The 24,463-nt window shown below is 42.1% G+C and overlaps 1 protein-coding gene across 4 annotated transcripts in view; it reads right to left on the reverse strand.

Annotated features, from left to right (window-relative positions):
- The window catches only part of wdr33 (WD repeat domain 33), a 35,911-nt gene extending 13,219 nt beyond the window's left edge, over positions 1–22,692 (reverse strand). For 3 of the 4 annotated variants that reach the window (XM_042328534.1, XM_042328532.1, XM_042328533.1), the window contains exons 1-11: positions 22,498–22,691; positions 19,322–19,549; positions 16,357–16,425; positions 16,083–16,187; positions 12,855–12,950; positions 12,465–12,616; positions 8,474–8,571; positions 1,707–1,833; positions 1,128–1,282; positions 709–787; positions 282–392 (exon numbers count right to left, since the gene is read on the reverse strand). In XM_042328534.1, the coding sequence (XP_042184468.1) occupies positions 282–392; positions 709–787; positions 1,128–1,282; positions 1,707–1,833; positions 8,474–8,571; positions 12,465–12,616; positions 12,855–12,950; positions 16,083–16,187; positions 16,357–16,425; positions 19,322–19,525 (1,196 nt within the window). In that variant the 5' untranslated portion in view covers positions 19,526–19,549; positions 22,498–22,691. Of the gene's footprint in view, positions 1–281; positions 393–708; positions 788–1,127; positions 1,283–1,706; positions 1,834–8,473; positions 8,572–12,464; positions 12,617–12,854; positions 12,951–16,082; positions 16,188–16,356; positions 16,426–19,321; positions 19,550–22,497 lie in introns of all 4 variants that reach the window. The other variant, XM_042328535.1, reaches the window with a different exon arrangement.
- Between the last annotated feature and the right edge of the window lie 1,771 nt (positions 22,693–24,463).

Below are 24,463 nucleotides of genomic sequence, written 5' to 3' on the forward strand. Positions count from 1 at the left end.
AAACATCTCAAGGATGATTAATAGAAACAGGATGCACCTGAGCTCAAATTTTAAGGGACTGAATACTTATGTAAATAAGGTATCTATTTACTATTTTTAATACATTTGCAGAAATGTATAAAAAACTGCTTTCGCTTTGTCATTATGGGGTATTGAGTGTAGATTGAGGAAAATGTTGTATTTAATCAATTTTATAATAAGGCTCTAATGTAACAAAACATGGAAAACGTCAACGGGACTGAATACTTTCCGAATGCACTGTATGCAACTTGTAAGCTTACCTGGTGTGGTCGTTGGATCCCGAGCAGAGGATGTGCCCGAGCGGGTGCCACGCCAGGCTCCAGATCATGCCCTCATGGGCCATCTCCATTCCGCCCACCTCCTTCTCCACACTGACAGAAAGCACAGTAGGAATAAATGATAAGAGCAGGATGTGACATGAAACAGTCATAATTGGTAATGAACCCAGTCCTTCGTAACAAGTCTAATGTCATGACTATAGGCTGTGTAGGAATTATTCACTTTGAGGTATTCAGACTACATTTATGAGCATTGCCTCTTACACACGATTAATGCTTGCAATCAAACATTTTTTTAACGTTGTTCGTTGAAATGACAGTCTGGCAAAGGAATCAAGCCTCTGGCAAGTGATTGGTAGAGGAAATGAGATCCTGTGTGTCGATTTGAGGCTTGAGCTGTCACTCTTACCCTACGTTCCAGAAGAGGAGGGAACCATCCGAGCCTCCGCTGGCGAACAGGCCTTCGTGGACAGGGTGCCACGCTACAGCTGGAGACAGGAGACAAAGGCTTAACACACATATTTCACTAACATAAGTTTGTCTCAAACTCAGGATCACCACAAAAATAGTCTTGAGTCTGTCAACTCAAGGAGTTTCTCCTGCACCAGTAAAAACGATACAGGACGTATTCACACCCTTGACAGAGCACAGCAGAAACAATCCATAGAAACACTCATGATATTCATCCACATACACACACATGCATACACAGGGTAAATAAACTAAGCAACATTTGGCATAACATTCCTTTAACTACAGCAGAGGCCATTTGCTGAACTAGGTGCTAAATGGAATAGGCCAAGTCAAGTCAGTCAAGCCAAAGCATACCTGTGGCCTCTTTCTTGTGGCCCCGGAACACCTGTAGCTCCTCCTTGAGGTTGCGGATGTCAAAGAGCTTACACAGGTGGTCGCGGGACGCTGTCAGCAGCCAGTTACCGTTCAGGTTCCATTTCACCTCCATCACCGTGTTCTTATGGGCGTGACTGACGGAGAGGTAGGGTGAAAGATGGGAAGAGAGTAAGGTACTGACACTTTTTACACACTACTAAGCAGAGCCGAGCTGTGCAGGCTTGGTTGTGCATCAGGTTGCTGCCTGAACCGTGTGGAAAGGACGAATATCAGAGCCAGCACAGTACATATCAGCTTGGCACGGTAGTGTAAAAAGGGTATAAGTTTCTTTCTATCCTCCAAGTTACCTCAAGCATTTTAAAAAGGATTGAACTATTTTACAGCTCCTTTTACCAACAGTCATCTACTGAGAAACGACATAGTAACAACAATTTTAACAAGAAAGCACAAATTGTTACGGAGAAGTAACACATTTTGTTAGATAATTTCTCAGGCGGCTCTGGGTTTTGGGGATGGGGTGCTTCATGCCGCTTTCCGATGCCTTTGGGTAAAACTCACAGTGTGGCCAAACTCTGTCCGGTCTTGGGATCCCAGAATTTTATTGGCTGCTGGCTATCTTTGCTCCCTGAAACCACCAGGCCTTTAGTGGGATGCCAGTCCACACACTTCACGTCAGCTCCATGACCTGTTGAGGAAGAACACCTTTAGTATCTGTAGGTGTGTGTCAGAGGCAAAAGGACAGGACAAATATACAATCGTTCACTTGTATGTAAGAGGTGGTGCGGTCTACGGGTGTGTGTGACAAAGACGGTGTGTTTAGGGGGGTCACTCAATTCCACACTCACTCACTGTGGGGTGACTAAACATAAAACTTGGGCAATATACTTGTACCAATGCACATACATTATTATTAAAATAGTAGATGTGGAGGCAGACCAAATCCAAAGTAATTACACATACCGGAAGATTGCAAAGTGTGTGTGTGTGTGTGTGTGTGTGTGTGTGTGTGTGTGTGTGTATGCCAAGAGAGAGCAAGAGGTGAACAAACGTAATTGAGACACCAACAAGGTTTAACAATGTGTACATTTGTGTGATAGGAGATACATGAGTGTACAAACCATTAGTGATAACATGACTGGTTGACCTTGTAAAAATTTTGAACAAATTAACTAAGCCAATTCCTCTGGGTGTTAGGCACTCAACAATTTTACCTTTTGATTCTACAAGTAGTAAGTAAGTCCTTCTTCAGGTCTACATAAGCACTACATGACACCAAATAAACATTGCCTTTGTTTTACCTGACATTGCTATAAGCAGTTTAACATTCTACAAACAAATATGTTGGGATTTATGACAGTTCACATCAAGTGATTGTGAGCAGTGCATTCTTGCGTGTAACCCCTTCGGCCTAAATATTTACATGAAAGCACACACAGGGGTTCCATTTCAAGAATATGTGCACAGGTAGATATATGCTTGTGATAATGTACTTCCATGTAAAAACAAAACATGGTGAAGGAGTGAGAAGACATTCACTTTGTTTGGCTTTAAATGGGTGCAGATTGACTGTGTGTGTGAATGTGTGTGTGTGTGTGTGTAAATCATCTACACACCAGAGATTGGATACCCTGCGATTCAGCATCCTCACAGTCTAAGACACATCTTAGATAATCATGGCTTGACACATTCCAACTAGCTTAGATTGATGGCTTTTAAAAACATGTTCAACTTAACTCAAAATTATACAAATACAAGGTACATTGAAAATAATGTCCTCAGTCTGCTGGGTCCTTCATACCGGTGTTAATGTTTGAATCAACTCCATCTCACATAACACAAATGCCTTGTGGTTCCCTTACTAAACCAGACAAGATCAGGGGGAGGGGGGTACTTACTACATTAACTTAGTTAAAAGCTGTTAATTTTGCCTTTTGACTATATAGTAAAATAGTACTAAATTCATTTTTACCTAGAAGTGCAGCAAGGCATTTCAGCTGTAAAAGCACATTATTTGAATATGAACATAAGACAAATGGGTAAATTGATAGCTACACATCACCAATCAATTTATTAAGTGGAAACAAAACTAAGGGAGTAGTGAAATAAACTCAGCAAAAAAAGAAACGTCCCCTTTTCAGGACCCTGTCTTTCGAAGATAATTCGTCAAATCCAAATAACTTCACAGATCTTCATTGTAAAGGGTTTTAAACACCGTTTCCCATGCTTGTTCAATGAACCATAAACAATTCATGAACATGCACCTGTGGAACGGTCGTTAAGACACTAACAGCTTACAGACGGTAGGCAATTAAGGTCACAGTTATAAAAACTTAGGACACTAAAGAGGCCTTTCTACTGACACAAAAGAAAGATGCCCAGGGTCCCTGCTCATCTGCGTGAACGTGCCTTAGGCATGCTGCAAGGAGACATGAGGACTGCAGATGTGGCCAGGGCAATAAATTGCAATGTCTGTACTGTGAGACGCCTAAGACAGCGCTACAGGGAGAGAGGATGGACAGCTGATCGTCCTTGCAGTGGCAGACCACGTGTAACACCTGCACAGGTTCGGTACATCTGAACATCACACCTGTGGGACAGGTACAGGATGGCAACAACTGCCCAAGTTACACCAGGAACGCACAATCCCTCAGTGCTCAGACTGTCCGCAATAGGCTGAGAGAGGCTGTACTGAGGGCTTGTAGGCCTGTTGTAAGGCAGGTCCTCACCAGACATCACGGGCAACAACGTCGCCTATGGGCACAAACCCACCCTCGCTGGACCAGACAGGACTGGTAAAAAGTGCTCTTCACTGTCGAGTTGTGGTTTTGTCTCACTAGGGGTGATAGTCGGATTCAAGTTTATCGTCTAAGGAATGAGCTGTACTTTGGAGCAGGATCGATTTGGAGGTGGCGAGTCAGTCATGGTCTGGGGCGGTGTGTTACAGCATCATCGGTCTGAGCTTGTTGTCATTGCAGGCAATCTCAACGCTGTGCGTTACAGGGAAGACATCCTCCTCCCTCAAGTGGCACCCTTCCTGCAGGCTCATCCTGACACGACCCTCCAGCATGACAATGCCACCAGCCATACTGCTCCTTCTGTGCGCGATTTCTGGCAAGACAGGAATGTCAGTGTTCTGCCATGGCCAGCGAAGAGCCCAGATCTCAATCCCATTGCGCACGTCTGGGACCTGTTGGATCGGAGGGTAAGGGCTAGGGCCATTCCCCCCCAGAAATGTCCGGGAACTTGCAGGTGCCTTGGTGGAAGAGTGGGGTAACATCTCACAGCAAGAACTGGCAAATCTGGTGCAGTCCATGAGGAGGAGATGCACTGCAGTACTTAATGCAGCTGGTGGCCACACCAGATACTGACTGTTACTTTTGATTTTGACCACCCCTTTGTTCAGGGACACATTATTCCATTTCTGTTAGTCACATGTCTGTGGAACTATTTTAGTTTATGTCTCAGTTGTTGAATCTTATGTTCATACAAATATTTACACATTTTAAGTTTGCTGAAAATAAACGCAGTTGACAGAGAGAGGACGTTTCTTTTTTTGCTTAGTGTATATAAACTAAAAGTAAATTCACTCAAGATTTGCACAAATCTTTGAGTGTCTCTCTAGTTATGGTACACAAGGCTTCTCAATACCCACAAATCAAAACAACCGTTGTCAACCAACGGTAATGCATTAGGTTATATTCAAAATTTCAGGGTGTCTAGAGGAAAAAGAAACGGCAAACTTGTTAAGTAAAAGTAAAACTCTGCATTTATTCTTCAATGAGCACAGAAAAGTTTAGTTTATTGAAAGGCTAAAAAAACAAAAGCAAGACAAACTGTTTTCAAGTAGGCTAAGTGATAATTTATGCATTATTCTTCAATGAGCACAGTAAAAATGATTTTGTTACAAAATAAATAAAGCAAGCAGAAGGGCCTTAACCGAAGTCGGACGACAAGTAAACTTGCACACGGTACAGAATCTGTGAATAAGCCAATTGCAGATTAGGCCTAAACTTTCTGCATGGCCTGTGAATAGTTAACGTACACAAATTGTCAGACTGCAACTGTGAACATATTAGCATAATACTAAAACAAGATGTTTGCTTTATTCATACTTGGCTGAAAGCATTTTATTCAATTCGCACAAGGATGCAAACATGCACTACAATGAATTACCCCCAATCCCTTCGCTAGTCTGAGTATCTGTCTAACATTCCACTCACTTCTTGTACTCCGTGTCATGTGCCAAAGACAAACTACAGAGTGGAATGTAATAGCCGAACAGAGACCGGCAACAAGGCTATCCCTTCCCAGCAATTATTAAAAGAAAGCAAAGCATGTTATCAAGGAGGAATGTTTTTTCTTGACTAGGGTGTTTATGCAACAGACTTGATGTGACTGTGAATCATGCTGAACCATCCTGATCCTGACACACGACAGAAAACACACCAAACCATGTACTCTTATGATGTACTACAAGGAGGTGGGACACTGAAACCAGTTCCTGTGGATATAGTATGCCATCACTAATAAATCCTGCTCAGCCTACAGTACATTCGGAAAGTATTTTCCACATTTTGTTATGATACAGCCTTATTCTAAACTGCATTAAATGTTGTTTTTTTCCCGCTCATCAATCTACACACAATAATGACAATGCAAACACAGGTCTCAAGAAATGTTTTGCAAATTTATACAAAATAAAAAACTGAAATATCACATTTACATAAGTATTCAGACCTTTTACTCAGTACTTTGTTGAATCACCTTTTGGCAGTGATTACAGCCTTGAATCTTCTGGGGTATGACTATACAAGCTTCTCCCATTTTTCTCTGCAGATCAGGTTGGATAGGGAGCGTCGCTGCACAGCTATATTTAGATCTCTCCAGAGATGTTCGATTGGGTTCAAGTCCGGGCCACTCAAGGACATTAAGACTTGTCCTGGAAGCCACTCCTGCGTTGTCTTGGCTGTGTGCTTACGGTCATTGTATAGTTAGAAGGTGAACCTTTGCCCCAGTCCGAGGTCCTGGGTGCTCTGGAGCAGGTTTTCATTAAGGATCTCTCTGTAGTTTGCTCTGTTCCACTTTGCCTCAATCCTGACTAGTCTCCCAGTCCCTGCTGCTGAAAAACATCCCCACAACATGATACTGCCACCACCATGCTTCACCTTAGGGATAATGCCAGGTCTCCTCCAGAAGTGACGTTTGGCATTGATGCCAAAGAGTTCAATCTTGGTTTCATCAAACCAGAGAATCTTGTTTGGCAAACTCCAAGCGGGCTGTCATGTGCCTTTTACTGAAGAGTGGCTTCTGTCTAGCTACGCTACCATAAAGGCCTGATTGTTGGAGTGCTGCAGAGATGGTTGTCCTTCTAGAAGTTTCTCCCAATCTCCACAGAGGAACTCAAGAGCTCTGTCGGAGTGACCATCGGGTTCTTGGTCACCTCCCTGACCAAGGAAGGGCATTCTCCCCAGATTGCGCAGTTTGGCCGGGCAGCCAGCTCTTGGAAGTCTTGGTGGTTCCAAACTTCTTCAATTTAATGAATGATGAAGGCCACTGTGTTCTTAGGGAACTTCAATGCTGGAGACATTTTTTGGTATCTTTCCCCAGACCTGTGCCTCGACACAATCCTGTCTCGGAGCTCTACGGACAATTCCTTCGACCTCATGGCTTGGTTTTTGATCTGACATGCACTGTCAACTGTGGGTCTTTATATAGACAGGTGTGTACCTTTCCAAAACACGTCCAATCAATTTAATTTACCACAGGTGGACTCCAATGAAGTTGTAGAAACATCCCAAGGATGATCAATGGAAACAAAATGCACCTGAGCTCAATTTCAAGTCTTATAGCAAAGGGTCTGAATAATCATGTAAATAAGGTCTGTTTTTATTTTTATAAACTTGCAAACATTTCTAAAAACCTATTTTCACTTTGTTATTATGGGGTATTATGTGGAGATTGTTGGAAAAAAATATTGAATACATTTTAGAATAAGGCTGCAGCGTAACAAAATGTGGAAAAAGTCAAGGGGCCTGAATACTTTCCGTATGCACTGTATTAGTGCATGAAATGGTGTTGAAAGATGAACAATAAAGGGGAAGTTCAGTATTGTACAACTTAATGTAAGATAGTTGCTCATGAAAGTAGTTGATGGACCAGTACAAAATGTAAACAGCAACTACAAACTTCAGCCATCGTTATCTAAAAATCTAAATGGGAGTAGTTACATGCGGTTCCCGGGGGGAATTTTTTTCAAATCACCTTAAAGTAACATCAAATTATTAAGCTATTTGGCAACTCCACTTTTAACGGGTGCGACTTGCCCCATTACTCCCATTGATATTTTTTAGCTGGCTGTGGCAAAAGTTAGCTCAAGTTTGTGGTAGTTGTTAAAAAAATAAATATATATATATATATATATATATATAAATGAACCATGGATTACAGTTTCTCCTGGCCCATAGACTACTTCAGTGGAAGAACCATTAAAGAAAGAAATTAAGAAACCATCTAACATTAAGGTACAAAATATGAACTTCCATTTTAAAACAGTGAATCATTTTGTAATTCTGATATTAAAAGGAGATGACCGCCCAACATAAGCAGTATTGAGACCAAAGATGATCAGTTATGCTTTTCCCTAGATGACCACTACTGTACAACAAAATAAAAACAAACAATAACTTTTTACGTAATATAGAATAAGTCAATAGTACACTGCTTAAAACTGATTAATGGCAAACTCAGGCATCCGTCTAACACTTCTAGCTAGCTAGATACAAAGAAGCAGCTGTTATTTACTGCAGATAGTGGTGTGAACTGTAACTGCAGCTTCAAAAACCTAGCTATGGTTTATCTAACGCCATAAGTATGGTGTATCAAAAATAATAAACATGAAATAAATATGCTAATGATAGCATGCTAAGCGTCAATGCTTCTGTACTGCAGAGCCCAAAGTATTTCACTCATTCAATAACTATTGGAATAACTGTTACTAACCAACTTCACCACGTAAAATACATTACGTACGTCATATATGTTTGGAAATTGAACTAGCTTTAGCCTTTATAGCTATATTATATAAAATACAAGTAATGCAATTAAAAGTCAATGCTCATGCAACGTGCCTAGTTGGTGTTGGTCTAGGCCTACCTATACAATCACCAAGGTTTGTGTTCATGGATGGTTCAGACTTATGATTACAGTAAAGGTACAAGTCACCGAAAAGTGTCTGCAGGAGTATCTTTTTCGGAGGGGGGTGAGTCAGTGTTCAGTGATGTGTATCAATTAGGTACAGCTGTATGTGTATTCAACAGAAAACATACCTCTGAGAATTCTCTCCTCGTGACAGCGTAGAAAGTCCCAGATGCGTACGGTTCCGTCATCAGAGCAAGTGGCAAATTTATTATCCGTAGGTGAGAAACTGAAGACAGAGTGAGGCAGGAAGAGAATCAACAATGCAGGAAGACACAGTTGGGCTCCCAGGGTTTACAACAGGGTCAAATCCTAGTACAACTTAGTACAGTACAACCACTTAGGGGGGCATCTCCTGGGCACAACAGCAACCTCTCCCATCAAGCTGTGCAGTGGCATTTAACAAAATTGACAAAACTTGGCCGGACCAGTAATGGAAACTCAAGACAAATACTATTTCATTCAACAGTCTTTCCCCACAACTAACACGCTGAGTCAATAACACTAGGACGTATCTATCCAAAATGAAACACCTACACTATATATACACAAAAGTATGTGGACACCCCTTCAAAAGAGTGGATTTGGCTATTTCAGCCACTCCCGTGGCTGACCGGTGTATAAAATCGAGCACACAGCCATGCAATTTCCATAGACAAACATTGGCAGTAGAATGGCCTTAATGAAGAGCTCAGTGACTTAACGTGGCACCGTCATAAGATGCCACCTTTCCAACAAGTCAGTTCATCATATTTCTGCCCTATTAGAGCTGTCCCGGTCAACTGTAAGTGCTGTTATTGTGAAGTGGAAATGTCTAGGAGCAACAACGGATCAGCCGTGAAGTGGTAGACCACACAAGCTCACAGAACAGGAAAGCCAAGCGCTGAAGCGCATAAAAATCTTCTGTCCTCACTCACTACCGACTTCCAAACGGCCTCTGGAACCAACGTCTGCACAAGAACTGCTCGAACTTCATGAAATGGGTTTCCATGGCAGAGCAGCCGCACACAAGCCTAAGAGCACCATGCGCAATGCCAAGCGTCGGCTGGAGAGGTGTAAAGCTTGCCGCTAATGGACTCTGGGTCAGTGGAAACGCCTTCTCTGGAGTGATGAGTCACGCTTCGCCATCTGGCAGTCCGACGGACGAATCTGGGTTTGGCAGATGCCAGGAGAACGCTACCTTCCCCAATGCATAGTGCGAACTGTAAAGTTTGGTGGAGGAAGAATAATGGTCTGGGGCTGTTTTTCATGGTTCAGGTTAGGCCCCTTAGTTCCAGTGAAGGGAAATCTTAAAGCTACAGCATACAATGACATTCTAGACAATTCTGTGCTTCCAACTTTGTGGCAGCAGTTTGGGGGATGGCCCTTTCCTGTTTCAGCATGACAATGCCCTCGTACACAAAGCAAGGTCCATACAGAAATAGTTTGTTGAGATCGGTGTGGAAGAACTTGACTGGCCTGCACAGAGCCCTGACCTCAACCCCATTGAACACCTTTGGGATGAACTGGAATGCCGACTGAGAGCCAGGCCTAATCGCCCAACATCAGTGTCCAACCTCACTAAGGCTCGTGGCTGAATGGATGTAGGTCCCAGCAGCAATGTTCCAACATCTCGTGGAAAGCATTCCCAGAAGAGTGGAGGCTGTTATAGCAGCAAAGGGGGAACTCCATATTAATGCTGGATTTTGGAATGAGATGTTCGATGAGCAGGTGTCCACATACATATGTATAACAATAAAAATGAAAAAACACAATCAGGTCTAAACTGTAACCCAAAAGCAAGCTTCACACTAGACGTAAACCCAAGTTCAATGAATCTTTCTCAGTTTGCACAAGCATTACCATCTATACTCCACCACAAATTACCAATACCTACAATAAGTGCATTTGTCTTGGCCTTACACTAAAGCAACAGTAAGCAAGCCAGCTAAAAATCGAAGTTCTGTTGAAATTCAAAATTAAATCTAAACCTGGCCTTCTTATCAACATACACAATATATGCAAGTGATTCATGATCTTCAACAACTCTTAGTCAGTCCCATTGCGGTCCTACCCACCTCTATTCCTATTCCCTTCAGTGTTTACAGACGGAGGTGATCAAAAAGGTGAAGCCAATATGGCGAAAGCTCCACCTTGCCCTCCACTAGACCTTGTGAAAAGGCTATAATGCATGAACTAATCAGATTTGTGCCCACAAACAAGTAGAAGCTAGGGGAAAATGTAACTCGGATGTCTAGTGTGAGATTATAGAGCAGTAGTATTTGACCAACTGAACTTCTGTAGAGATATGTCCCAGGTGGTCTGTTTTGTGGATCAAGCAATATACACTTTACAAAATGGAAATGATAAGCAGTGGCACCATATTATTTCCAGATTTGCTTAGGCCTAGGTCTGAAAACAGACAAACTGATTTATTTTTACAGCGTCATGAGGTAGTGCATTCCTGTTAGTCAATCAGATAATATGGCTCGATCTGTATTTGGAGCAACAGTTGTAACATGGTGATGAACTAACATACTAGAGCCCCCCTGACCACCCAGCCTATAGGCCCGAACTTGACTCATACCAACAGCAAAGACAGCCTACACCTGACATAACAGACACCTGAGGAACTTCTTGACTAGTTCCCTAATTGCAATCTTCAGTTTGAGCATAGCCATCAATGCTTGCCCTTATCCTCCTGTTACAATTTTCTCAGGGCTATGGCCACAGCCCTGAGATGCTTTATTTTCAATTGGTCCTGGAGATTCAATGCACGTTAAAAACATTAACAACAAGACAGTAAAAGTGTCTCACAAACATTAACAGTCAAAGAAAATAAGTTGTGGCATTGAGAAATGATGTATTCAAAAGGTGAAGCTTTAAGTTGTTTTAGGTCAGAGATAAACCCAGCATAAAACCCTATTCATGATCTTTATTGAATATTTTCGTAAAGCTCCATGAAGGCAACCACCACCAAAGGTAGAAATATACACAATGGCAACCTTTTATTCCACCGCCCCATTCAATGTAGATCTTAGAGCTGCAATATGTAACTTTTTGGCTGACCCAACCAAATGCACAAAGAAAAGTGTGTCATAGATCAATCACTCATTGAAATCAAGTCTAAGAAGCTGTAGATTTGTTATATGTGCACTATTTCTATACTTTCCGTTCTTAAGTTTAGTTTTTGCATCTTTTACTTTCGGTTCTGTACACAAGCTTCAAACAGCTGAAAATGCAATATTTCACAGCGGTTTAGATGGTACAACGATTCTCTACACTATACTTGCTTGTTTTGTCACAACCTGACAATTAGGCGAACTGTTCGAATTTTAGCAACGAAAGAGCGATTTCTGCATAGTGCATCTTTAACTTTGAATATACCAGGGTTATTAGGGTGGTGGGAAGGTGGGTGGTCGAAGCGACCTTGTGGGTAGCATAGGAATTATAAGTGAAGGGTGATAGCCAACTGCTCTAACCCCAGAGGAAATTTGGTTGCGTGTTCAACAGAAATAAAGTCTTTATTCAAGAAGCTATGGGGTCACTTGTGGATGTGGGTTTTGTTACTGGGATAAATTAAATGGGAGACAACATGGGAGTGGCAATATTGGTGGATTCAAAAGGTGGGAATTGTAGATATGCATTTGCCTACATCTCAAAAAACTTCAAACCGACCATGGGACTGCGGTAAAGTGTGTGTATGGAGAGACCCTATGTGTGTCCATAAGAGGGATAATACTGTCCCCTTGTGGAAGTGCGCCACATTCAAAACTCCCTATGCAGCAACGTCAAGTGCAACCTCTCCACTTTATTCGGTATTAGTCTGTCCCCCTGGGCTCATCTATGTAAACCAGTAGTCTTTTAACGTGCGCCAATACCTTTTGAATATAGATATAGATCAACACTTTATTTAACAACACCGTGAAAATCAACCTTTTCTGTACATAGTAGTTATGTATAGAAAAAATCAAGATACACAACTCATCATGAGCCACAGGCAATGATGATGGCAATAAGAAAAGATCAGTGCAGTGTTGCGACAGCACAGACGTACATTTATCAATCATTTTCAGGGGAAACAGCAATAACAACAGTAATAGGCTGGGGTTAACTACAGAAAATGGTAGATTGTGTATAGACCTGGCCTCTCTAATCGCCTCCTTGTGAGCCTGGAACATCTTGACGTTGTTCATGTTGGACTGCCAGTACTTGACGTAGCCGCCATGGTCAGCCGTCAGCATCCACATGTCATTGTGAGACCAGGTCATGGCCCGCACAGGGCTGTCATGGGCCTGAGGGGAGTAGAGAGATACATAGTCAGAGAGAGCACTAGGACCAAAAACACAGGGCTGGAGACACATTTCTAGAAGACAAGTGGATATACAGCTGACATTTCTTGTGGTTCCAAGAGGTGGTTCACTAACCCCATGCCTAACCTTAAACCTTTTTTTAAAGAAAGTGTATTCAGCCGGCGGAGCCAAAGGTTAAGTTAATTGTAAAGTGTTGTAGGAGGGAGGATTCAATGTTCACCTGTAAGATGGTCTCAAAGTTGAAGGTGAGTCCGTTCCACAAGGTGAACTCCCCACTGGAGGCTCCTGTGACAAGACGCCTCCCCTCAGGAGTCCACTATGAACGAGGGAGAGGGATGGAGGAGACATGGAGAAAGGGAGGAATAGTTTGATCAATTAAAGGGGTAATGAAGAAGGGAACAAAAAATAGTCAAGAAAAGGAAGAGAGTGAGACTGAACTTAGTAATCACATTCTGAAGTGCCCATTTATATTCTGCAGAAAACTCATTTCCTGGTGGGCCAAGTGTGTGGCTTTTGGCTTATCCCTTGTACTTGATTGATCAATTAAGTGCAAGAGCTATGTTTCCATAAACTTATCCAATGATTTTTGTCGACATTTAAAAAGTTTGCATAGAAAATAGATGCAGCAAATGGCTGCTACGTTGCATTTCCATTGAACTGTTGTGTCGATAAAAACAGCAGGTTGTAATGACAAACAAAGTCAGCTAAAACCTTGTGTCGAATAAAAATGTAGTGGTTGAAGTGTTTCCAAAATTGCGCATTAGTGACTGCCCTCCCACCTAACTGTTTCATGTCTCAGGTAGCCCACAAAAGTCAGCATGGATACAATGCAAGAATTTACTAATATTTGCCATATTCTAATAATTCTCATGTGCCAATGTATCGCCACAGTCCGTGCCATGGTGTAACTTGCCCTCCCCGGGGCACAACTGAGACAGAGGACAAGTACATTAGTGTCTAGTTTGTGAAACAGACGCCTCCACAAGTCCTCAAATAGCAGCTTCATTAAATAGTATCCGCAAAACACCAGGATCAATGTCAACAGTGAAGAGGCGACTCCGGGATGCTGACCTTCTAGGCAGTTTCTCTGTCCAGTGTGTGTTCTTTTGCCCATCTTTTTCTTTTCTTTTTATTGGCCAGTCTGAGATACGCCTCTTCACTGTTGACGTTCAGACTGGTGTTTTGCGGGTACCATTTAATGAAGCTGCCAGTTGATGACTTGTGAGGAGTCTGTTTCTAAAACTAGACAGTCTAATGTACTTGTCCTCTTGCTCAGTTGTGCACCGGGGCCTCCCACTACTTTCTATTCTGGTTAGAGACCGTTTGCGCTGTTCTGTGAAGGGAGTAGTACACAGCGTTGTACAAGATCTTCAGTTTCTTGCCAATTTCTCGCATGGAATAGCCTTCCATTCGCAGAACAAAAATAGACTGACGAGTTTCAGAAGAAAGATCCTTTGTTTCTGGCCATTTTGAGCCTGTAATCCGTCGATCCATCTGTGCTGTGTGCACCTTCCCCCTCGCACAGACACCAAGCCCCCCCTGCCACTCACAAAAAAGGGACAAAAGATCACTTCTTCCTCTCTGACAAGCCGTTTCAACTCGCTATTTGCATTTAAGGTATGTCCCAACATGTAATAAGAGGAGAACTTAACCTTTGTAACAATACCCTTAAACATAAAGGATTAGCTGGCTACTCACTAGCGGAAAGGCACACACCTGTCTATGTAAGATCCCACAGTTGACAGTGAATGTCAGAGCAAAAACCAGGCCAGGAGGAGGTCGGAGGAATTGTCCATAGCGCTCCGAGACAGGATTGTGTCGAGGAACAGATCTGGGGAAGGGTATCAAAAAATGTCTGCAGCATTGAAGGTCCCCAAGAACAAAGTGGCCTCAAATGGTGTTTCTCTGTGGAGATGGGAGAACCTTCCAGAAGGACCACCATCTCTGCAGCACTCCACCAATCAGGCCTTTATGGGAGAGTGGCCAGACAGAAGCCACTCCTCAGTGAAAGGCACATGACAGCCTGCTTGGAGTTTGCCAAAAGGCAACAGAAGGACTCTCAGACCATGAAAAACAAGATTCTCTGGTCTGATGAAACCAAGATTGAACTCTTTGGTCTGAATGCCAACTGTCGCGCCTGGAAGAAACCTAGCACCATCGCTACGGTGAAGCATGGTGGTGGCAGCATCACGCTGTGGGGATTTTTTTAATTGTCAGGGACTGGGAGACTAGTCAAGATCGAGGAAAAGATGAACGGAGTGAAAACCTGCTCAGGACTTCAGACTGGAGTGAAGGTTGACCTTCCAACAGGAAAATGACCCTACACAGGAGTGGCTTCGGCACAAGTCTTTGAATGTTCTTGAGTGGCCCAGCCAGAGCATGAACCCGATCAAACATCTCTGGAGAGACCTGAAAATAGCTGTGCAGAGACACTTCCCATCCAACCGGACAAAGCTTGAGAGGATCTGCAGAGAAGAGTTGGGAGAATCTCCCCAAATACAAGTGTGACAAGCTCTTAGCGTCATAACCAAGAAGATTCGAGGCTATAGTCATTTCCAAAGGTGCTTCAACACAGTACTGAGTAAAGTCTGAATACTTATGTAAACATGATATCATTTTTTTTTCTTTCTAAAAACCTGTTCTTGCTTAGTCATTATGGGTATTGTGTGTAGATTGATGAAAAAATATATACATTTATCAATTTTAGAAAATGATGTGACGTAACAAAATGTGGAAAAAGGCAAGGCGACTGAATACTTTTCCGAATGCACTGTATATCATGAATTGCCCATTAGTTTAAAAAATAATAATAATGTAATAAAAGTTTTTTAGGCCTTATAACCCAGCCCTAATTCTGAGGTGAAACTTGTATCCAGCCAACCAGAAAAGCAAGGCGAAGATATTCAGGCATTCTTGAAAGTCAGAACAATCCTTCTCAAGCAAATAAACATTTTTATAGTTGGGGGAAAAATAGATTTAGCAAGCAGTAGGCATTTAATTTAAAATGTGGACTGGAGCTATATAGATACGCCTACCTTCAAATACCTTCAAAACTATTCGGCAATCTTTTTTTTTTTTTTTAAACACAGTTTCCATCATTTGTCGCAGTAAAAAAAGTTAAACAAAATAAAATCCATCCGCTGATCATAAGAACTTTGTCCATCTTAGGAACATTTCTGCTATAGCTGCCTTTTCCATTGCACATGTCACAATGTGTTTTGCGTCATTGCTGTCTATGGAAACCTGCCTAATGATTAGTTAGGAACTCCCTTCACCTGGTTATCTCGGTCTTAATTGGACATAAAATGAACAGAAATAAAAACCAGATGACACACAGCCCTCCAGGAAATGAGTGACACCCATGTAATATGGGCTTCACATGGTCTCAGAAAAATATGAGTAGTCTGCCCTGAACAAGTGCGGAAAGTGTGAGGGAAAAGAAACTTACCCTTATGACAAAGACAGGGCACTTCACTTTGTTCGTGGAAGTTCGGACAAACTTTGTGGTAACTGCATTCATGGGGTTACTCAAGATGCCCACAGGAGGAACCAGCTACAAGAGCCAGAGGAATAAATGGAGATGACTGAGAAAAATACACACAATAACACCCTGACACAGATTCATTGATAGCATATTTTCTTCTTAGATTACAGACACCAGAAGGTCAAAAATCACAGTTTTAACTGTAAATCATATAAGCCTAGTATCTGTCCATACTTACATCATTGTAGCATCCTGCATCTGGTTGGATGGCACGGAAATCTCTGTGGTCTCGCTGCCACAAACGATTCTGCAGTCAAGAAAAAGAGAGCATTTAAGGAACCATGAAAAAAAAAAAAAAAATGGTCAAAGGTCTTTGCATTTAAACACATTTTAGCCAAATACATACAGTTCAATCGGAAAGTATTCAGTCCCCTTGACTTTTTTCACATTTTGTTATGTTATAGCCTTATTCTACAATGGATTAAATAAAACATTTTCTTCAATCTACACACAACACACCATAATGACAAAGCGAAAACAGGTTTAGACATTTTTGCAAATGCATTAAAAATAGCAGAAATACTTTCCATAAGTATTCAGACCCTTTGCTATAAGACTCAAAATTGAGCTCAGGTGCATCCTGTTTCCATTGATCGTCCTTGAGCTGTTTCTACAACTTGGAGTCCACCTGTGGTCAATTAAATTGATTGGACATGATTTGAGTGGTGCAAGCGGCTCCCAAGAGGCGCAGCAGTCTAAGGCACTGCATCTCAGTGCAATCGCTGGTTCGAATCCAGGCTGTATCGCATCTGGCCGTGATTGGGAGTCCCATAGGGCGGCGCACAATTGGCTCAGCATCGTCCGGGTTTGGCCAGGGTAGGCCGTCATTGAAAATAAGACTTTGTTCCCATCTGACTTGCCTAGTTAAATAAAGGTTACATTTAAAACCAAGCCATGATGTCGAAGGTAGATCTCCGTGACATGATTGTGTCTAGGCACAGATCTGTGGAAGGAAAATGTCTGCAGCATTGATGGTCCCCAAGAACACAGGGGCATCTACAATTCTTAAAAAGAAGAGGTTTGTAACCACCAAGACTCTTCCTAGAGCTGGCCGCCCAGCCAAACTGAGCAATCGGGTGAGAAGGGACTTCGTCAGGGAGATGACCAAGAACCGAATGGTCACTGACAGAGCTCCAGAGTTTCTCTGTGGAGATGGGAGAACCTTCTCTGCAGCAGTCCAAAAATCAGGCCTTTATGGGAAAGTGGCCAGATGGAAGCCCCTCAGTAGAAGGCATATGACAACCTGCTTGGAGTTTTCCAAAAGGCACCTATAGGACTCTCAGATCATGAGAAATAATATTCTCTGGTCTGATGAGACCAAGATTGAACACTTTGGCCTGAATGCCAAGCGACACGTCTAGAGGAAACCTGGCACCATCCCTACGGTGAAGCATGGTGGTGGCAGCATCATGCTGTGGGGATGTTTTTCAGCGGCAGAGACTGGGAGACTAGTCAGGTTTGAGGGAAAGATGAACAAAGCAAAGTACAGAGAGATCCTTGATGAAAACCTGCTCCAGAGTGCTCAGGACAGCCTGGGGCGAAGGTTCACCTTCCAACAGGACAACGACCCTAAGCACACAGCCAAGACAACGCAGGAGTAGCTTCGGGACAAGTCTCAATGTCCTTGAGTGGCCAGGCCAGAGCCCAGACTTGAATCCGATCGACCATTTCAGAAGACAGCTGTGCAGCAACGCTCCCCATCCAACCTGACAGAGCTTGAGAGGATCTGCAGAGAAGAATGGGAGAAACTCTCCAAATACAGGTGTGCCAAGCCTGTAGCGTCATAGCAAAGAAGACTCGAGGCTGTAATTGCTGCCAAAGGTGCTTCAACAAAGTACTGAGTAAAGGGCCTCAATACTTATGTAAATTATACTTTTTTTTATTATTATAAATTAGCTGATTTTATTTTTTACAAAAACAGTTTTTGCTTTGTCATTATGGGGTATTGTGTGTAGATTGGTTAGGGGGATTTTTAAAAATCGAATTTAGAATAAGGCTGTAACGTAACAAAAAGTGGAAAAGGTCTAGGGCTCTGAATACTTTCCAAATGCACTGTACATACGTGGGAGTGAGTGCTCAAGTACAGCTCTCCACGTTCATTGTCATGTCTGCGTGTGGATATTAGAAACTGGCCGTGTCTGAATACCCGTACTTGCATTCTAAATAGAAGTAATGTTGGGTATGGGCAAAAATGAAGCTTTTATAACATTTTGAAAATGTAGTATCCTTTAAATGCCAGGATGTCATACTAATTTTGGCTTTTCATATCGTAAAATTTGCTGCACACTATTGAGGAAGAGAAACATCAATGAAGACAGTTGTCAGCGCATGCTCAGAGTACGCGTCCTGGTAATCCGTCTGGCCCTGCGGCCTTGTGAATGTCAACTTGTTTAAAGGTCTTAACTCACATCGACTATGGACAGCGTGATCACTTAGTCCCCTGGAACAGGTGGTGCTCTCATGCATGGTTTCATGTTTGCCTCGAAGCGAGCATAGAAAGAATTCAGCTCGTCTGGTAGGGTCACGTCACTGGGCAGCTTCTGGCTGGGTTTCCCTTTGTAATTTGTGATAGTTTGCCAGCCCTGCCACATCCAACGAGCCAAAGAGCGTCAGAGAAGTTGTAGTAGGATTCGATCTTTCATAATATTTGTCAAACATCACCAGCGTTTAGCCTATATTTATGTAATTAAAAGTCTTATTAAAGTTAGGCTACATTTTCTGTCACCTCCCTCGTGTCAGCATCGGTTTGGACATGACGCTGTAAGCCAATATCACCTGCATATTACCTACTCTTTGACATGCAGGCTTATATTTTTATGTACGTAAAGGCCTACATGAAAAACAGATTTGAATATTATTCCAATGTTGGCCTTTGATCAGAATAAATAGTTTGATAGTGATGTGTATTTATTTTATTTCTTGGATGATTTTTATTTTACTTGTCTTGGGAAATAGGACAAGTGTTAATGTTGAGCCCTGAGCTGCTATCCAATGCAGCGCCATTACTCTGTGCACAAAGTCCAGTTTCTCTAGAAACACGCCTGTGCTTTGGTAGCTGGAAAAATGTTGTTCATTGAGTGGGTCACAAGAGAACTCAAAAGTTTGGTCACAAAATAACTGATGCTTCAGGTCACGTCCATTACCTCCAGGTGTCTAATGACCGAGGGGTTGTAGTCGATGGTCTTGCGGTTGACAGCCTTACGCATGCGCTTGCCGTCGAAGGTGAGCTGCTGCATGGCCTGCTGCTGGGCGAAGTCGGGGCGCTTGTAGAAGAGCTGCCGTGGTGCCTGGTGCTGGAACCGCGGCATGTGGAAGAACCGTGGCGGGGAGCTGGTGTCCGTCGCCATGGTCAATCTGCTGCTCCTTTAAACCTGGGAAGAGATGGAAGATGGGGGTGGAGGTGAGAGGCAATTGATCGGTTGGTTGAAAAGTAGTGTGTCATGAGTACAGAGAAAATGCTAAACAACACAATATTCTCACAAAACACTTGGGCAGTGCTTCTTCAAAATATAGCGTACTAAATCCATTTTGAAAGGGCATCAAAGCCATCTTATCTAACAGGTTTGTGCAGCCATTATTTAGGAGATGAATTATACTGTAACTACAGATGACAAATTCGGCTTCGGCCCATGTAATTGATTGGGCATGGAATTTGCAACATTCCTCTACCAAGAAGCTTTATCACCACCAACATCCACAATATACAATTTTCAGAACAGTCAACTTATAAGTAGACGCTGTCTAATTGCAGAGTTCTGTCTTTTCAAGAAACAAGACATGACACCTCCCCTGACTGGACAGGCACAGCTGAAACTGCGAACATATACCACAGGTGGGAAGTGATCAGAGTTTTAGACAAATCTAGGATCAGCCGATCCAACCCCAAATTCTAACAACCTTAAAGTAGGCATATTTATTAGGGCCGGGATGATACCAATTAGTATTGTGGCAAGAAAACAAACAAAGCAGATATGAACTTATTTAGGAAATCAGGCCTAATGTTGGAAACAAACATTATGTTGTCATCCAGTCACATTTATTTAATTTTTCAAGCTATAGCACAATATTTCACATACAGCAGGTTCTTAAAGAATCAAAGAGTTTGGTGTGCTTCGTGTTTTCACTTTTGTCATGGAAAAAAACAATGTTGCGATACTGGTACCTTCACAGGCCTACTATTCAGGTCAATAAAAACATCTGACCCTGGACTAGCAGTGACTGATGTAAATCAGTTCAGATGAGTTCTAGTTTGGTAAGCTTCCAAATATGGGCAAGTCTAAATAAATGAGTGTCAAAAGGGGTGTTGTTGCAACAGGTTTCCAGACTTTTGTTGCCCGTCTCTCATAACAAGAGGGATTGGAAACAAACAAAAAAACATGGCTTCAGTCATACCATCTTGCAAGCATCAATTATAGGTTACATTTAAACGTTGTTCTGTCATACTATCGTAAACAAGCTTATTAATCTGTACATTGAACCTATGGTGAACCTAGGTGTACAGCAAGCCTGCCATGAACACAATTCAAATTAAGAATGCAACAGTCAGTCTACGCTACTTCACTGTGACATTCATGTATGCCGCATGTAAGCAGTACCTAAGTGAGCTTTGAGCACCCCACTTTCCACACAAACTCAATTTAGGCAAATTACCTATGTATAGGCCTACTAGAGCAACAACATTCAGTACTGTACACATTTGCAGAAAACAAAATGACACCAAAGAAAACACTCCCGGCTGCCTTCTGCCTTTTATCCACAGCATAGGCATAAGGCTGGGTTTACATAAAGGAAAATGACCAGAAACATCAAAACACAAACATATCCTACAACTAGAAGTGATACTAATATGTTTATGATCAGAGTGGGACCACTTATAATAATTGGGCAATATTCCAACATGCTCGCTCTGGTCTCACACTGTAGCCAACTCTTTATCAATGTCATACCTGTTTAGCATGAAACGTGTTTGGCATGACAATGAATGAACACAGTTGCCTAAAGAACAAACAAAATGTATCACAAGGCTAATCAAAGTGCATTTCATTACACTTTCACATGTAAATAACTAAATGAACAGACATTTTACATAATGTGGTAATAAAAACAGAACCCACTGGCAGTAATACCCTTTATCAAACGTTAAGCTCGGAAACATCACAAAATGACTCATATCAAATAGGCTAGTTGACAAAATTGTCTCATGTCATTATTTTCAATACATCAACATTTTCCCAACATGTGTCCATAATAAAATCCACTTTATTTTGTGCATAAGGACAGTCCATTATAACCAGGACACTAGTGAGGAAATATGCAGTGATTCGGTGTGCAATTGTTCCTTGTTGGATTTGTATAATTGACAACTTCCACGTATGTCCAAAAGTAAGCGATAAAGCGGTTTAATTGACAAACATAACTACCTTGTGAGGGCAACATATGCAACTATTCAAACAACTTTATTTGTACCCCTAGCCCGGGTCCAAAAAATAGCTTACTGCGATGTGTCCACAGCCAGCATGGTTGGGAGGTAGCTAGCTAGCTAACGTCAACTGGAATCTGCTTCTAGGCTAATTGATTAGCTAACTAAAATTACCCGAAAAGTTATTACGTCCATAGTCAGAGATGTAGCTAACTACCAGTAGTTAATTAAGGTTGGTTAGCTATTGGTTACTAAGACAGCTAGCTAAATGTATAAGCTAGGTGGCTACTGTTTCAGTTCTAAGAGTCTGAATTTCTTGCCGCGGTAACGTTATCTAGCTAGCAGCACACGAGGTTTCTATGCTAGTTAGCTAACCAGCTAATGCTAGCAAGCGCACAGTAGAATCTGGCAACCAGTGATCGGCTGATTAGCGAAGTTAACGTGAAGTTACACTGGCTGGTTTGGTTGTTATCCAAGTTGTTGACCAACTGCAATAGTAAAGACCCCAATAGTATTTTATTTGGGGGAAATTAAGCCTAAAGTTAGCCAACTAGTTAAATTGATGTCAACAAGCCATTAACGTTACTAGTCTTGGAAATGGACGAGGTGGTGGCTAGCCAGCTAACGTTAACGCTTGCTAGCTAATTCTTAGCTAACACGCTAACGTAGGTCAATATGAATAACAAAGAAAAACGTTAGTTAGCTGCCAAACTATTAAGGGATTAGTTTACGGTGTATGGATGGATAGTAAGCTATTTCAAGGTTTGTGTCTAACACGAAAATAGACATCACAATCCGTTCCTCTTCAAATTGATGTTTTGTTCCTGACTTGACAACGTAATTAAATGGCGCCCGGTGGAAGTCGTCTTTACAACAACAACGCGATGCTTAGAAACTCACCAACAATATCCAATGCAGAGTTATCTAGCTATGGATAACTAGATTCTTCTCAGATATACTCTTTTTGAGAATCATAAGCGCCTCAAAGTTTATTGAAAATGTATCGGTTTGTCACTTCTCGTGTTTAGCCACCTACGCCGGCCTCCATTTCGGCGCTTTCTCCTCGTTCAGCTTCTATTTTTTTTCAACACGACTGACTACATTACGCCTGCGGTGGGAGTTTCAAACGTCATCACGTAATTAGGGTACTGGTACTACTACTACTACAACTAATAATAATAATAATAATAATAACAATAAGAGGATTCGATCATCTGGACCAGGCGCCCGGGTAGGCGTCTATTGCACCCTTACAAAAAAGATTGTAGTTTTAAAATCTGCATTAACTGCAGTCAACTGTGATATTTTGGACGCATTAATCGCAGAATAACTGCAGTTGAACCAGTTATACTGCAAAATTACTGAAGTAAAGAACATGTTATTTTGGACGCAGCATACTAGTTATAATGCACTCTAACTGCAGTTATACTGCACTCTAACTGCAGTTATAATGCACTCTAACTGCAGTTATACTGCACTCTAACTGCAGTTATACTGCACTCTAACTGCAGTTATAATGCACTCTAACTGCAGTTATACTGCACTCTTATTGCAATCGTTTTCCTCAAGGGTGGAAAGTTGATTACATTTTTTTTCAATATGACTGACTACATTAAGCCTGCAGTTAAATATTCCTAATGTCATCACATAATTAGGGTACTGTTATTACTACTAGCTATTACTGTCACGAGTCCGACTGAGGGTGGCTCCCCTTCCCGTTCAGGTGGCGCTCGGCGGTCGTCGTTGCCGGCCTATTAGCTGCCACTGATTTTCTTTCCTCCCCCTCCTTCTATGTTTATTGTTAGCACCTGTTAGTTAATGATTAGTTGGGCTTTATTAGACAGCCGGCCCGCCTGTGTCTTTGTGCGGGATTACTTATTGTAACCTTCGTGTATGTAGTAGACGAACGTGTTGTTCCTGGTCATGTAGTCTGCTGTACTGTTCTCGTACCCCGTGTTTGGGGCATTTGTTTTTGAGCACCTAGTGTTTCGTGAGTGCATTAAATAGCACAGTAGTGAACTCTCTGTTTCCTGCGTCTGACTCCACTCCCACGACACCCGGAGCGTTACACCTACTACAAATAATAAGGGCATTCAATTAATCTGGACCGGGCGCCCAAGTAAGCGTCTGTTGCACCTGCACCCTTACAAAAAAAAATATTGTAGTTTTGAAACTGCGGTCAAATCAAATATTATTTGTCACATACACAAGGTTAGCAGGTTTTATTGCGAGTGTAGCAAAATGCTTGTGCTTCTAGTTCCGACAGTTCAGCAATATCTAACAATTCCACAACAAATACGTAATTCACACAAATCTAAGTAAAGGAATGGAATAAGAATATATGAATATAAATATATGGATGAACAATGACAGAGTGGCATAGGCTAAGATGCAATAGATAGTATGGAATACAGTATATACATATGAGATGAGTAATAAAGCAAAAAAAGAAACGCCCTCTCACTGTCAAGTGCGTTTATTTTCAGCAAAATTAACATGTGTAAATATTTGTATGAACATAACATTCAACCTCCAAATCGATCCCGCTCCAAAGTACAGGCATCGGTGTAACGCTCATTCCTTAGACGATAAACGCGAATCCGACCATCACCCCTGGTGAGACAAAACCACGACTCGTCAGTGAAGAGCACTTTTTACCAGTCCTGTCGGGTCCACCCCTGGTAGGTTTGTGCCCATAGGTGACGTAGTTGCCGGTAATGTCTGGTGAGGACCTGCCTTACAACAGGCCTACAAGCCTTCAATCCAGCCTCTCTCAGCCTATTGCGGATAGTCTGAGCACTGATGGAGGGATTGTTCCTGGTGTAACTCGGACAGTTGTTGTTGCCATCCTGTACCTGTCCCACAG

This window comes from Oncorhynchus tshawytscha, linkage group LG10 (assembly GCF_018296145.1).
Source record: "Oncorhynchus tshawytscha isolate Ot180627B linkage group LG10, Otsh_v2.0, whole genome shotgun sequence".
NCBI classification, from domain to species: Eukaryota; Metazoa; Chordata; class Actinopteri; order Salmoniformes; family Salmonidae; genus Oncorhynchus; species Oncorhynchus tshawytscha.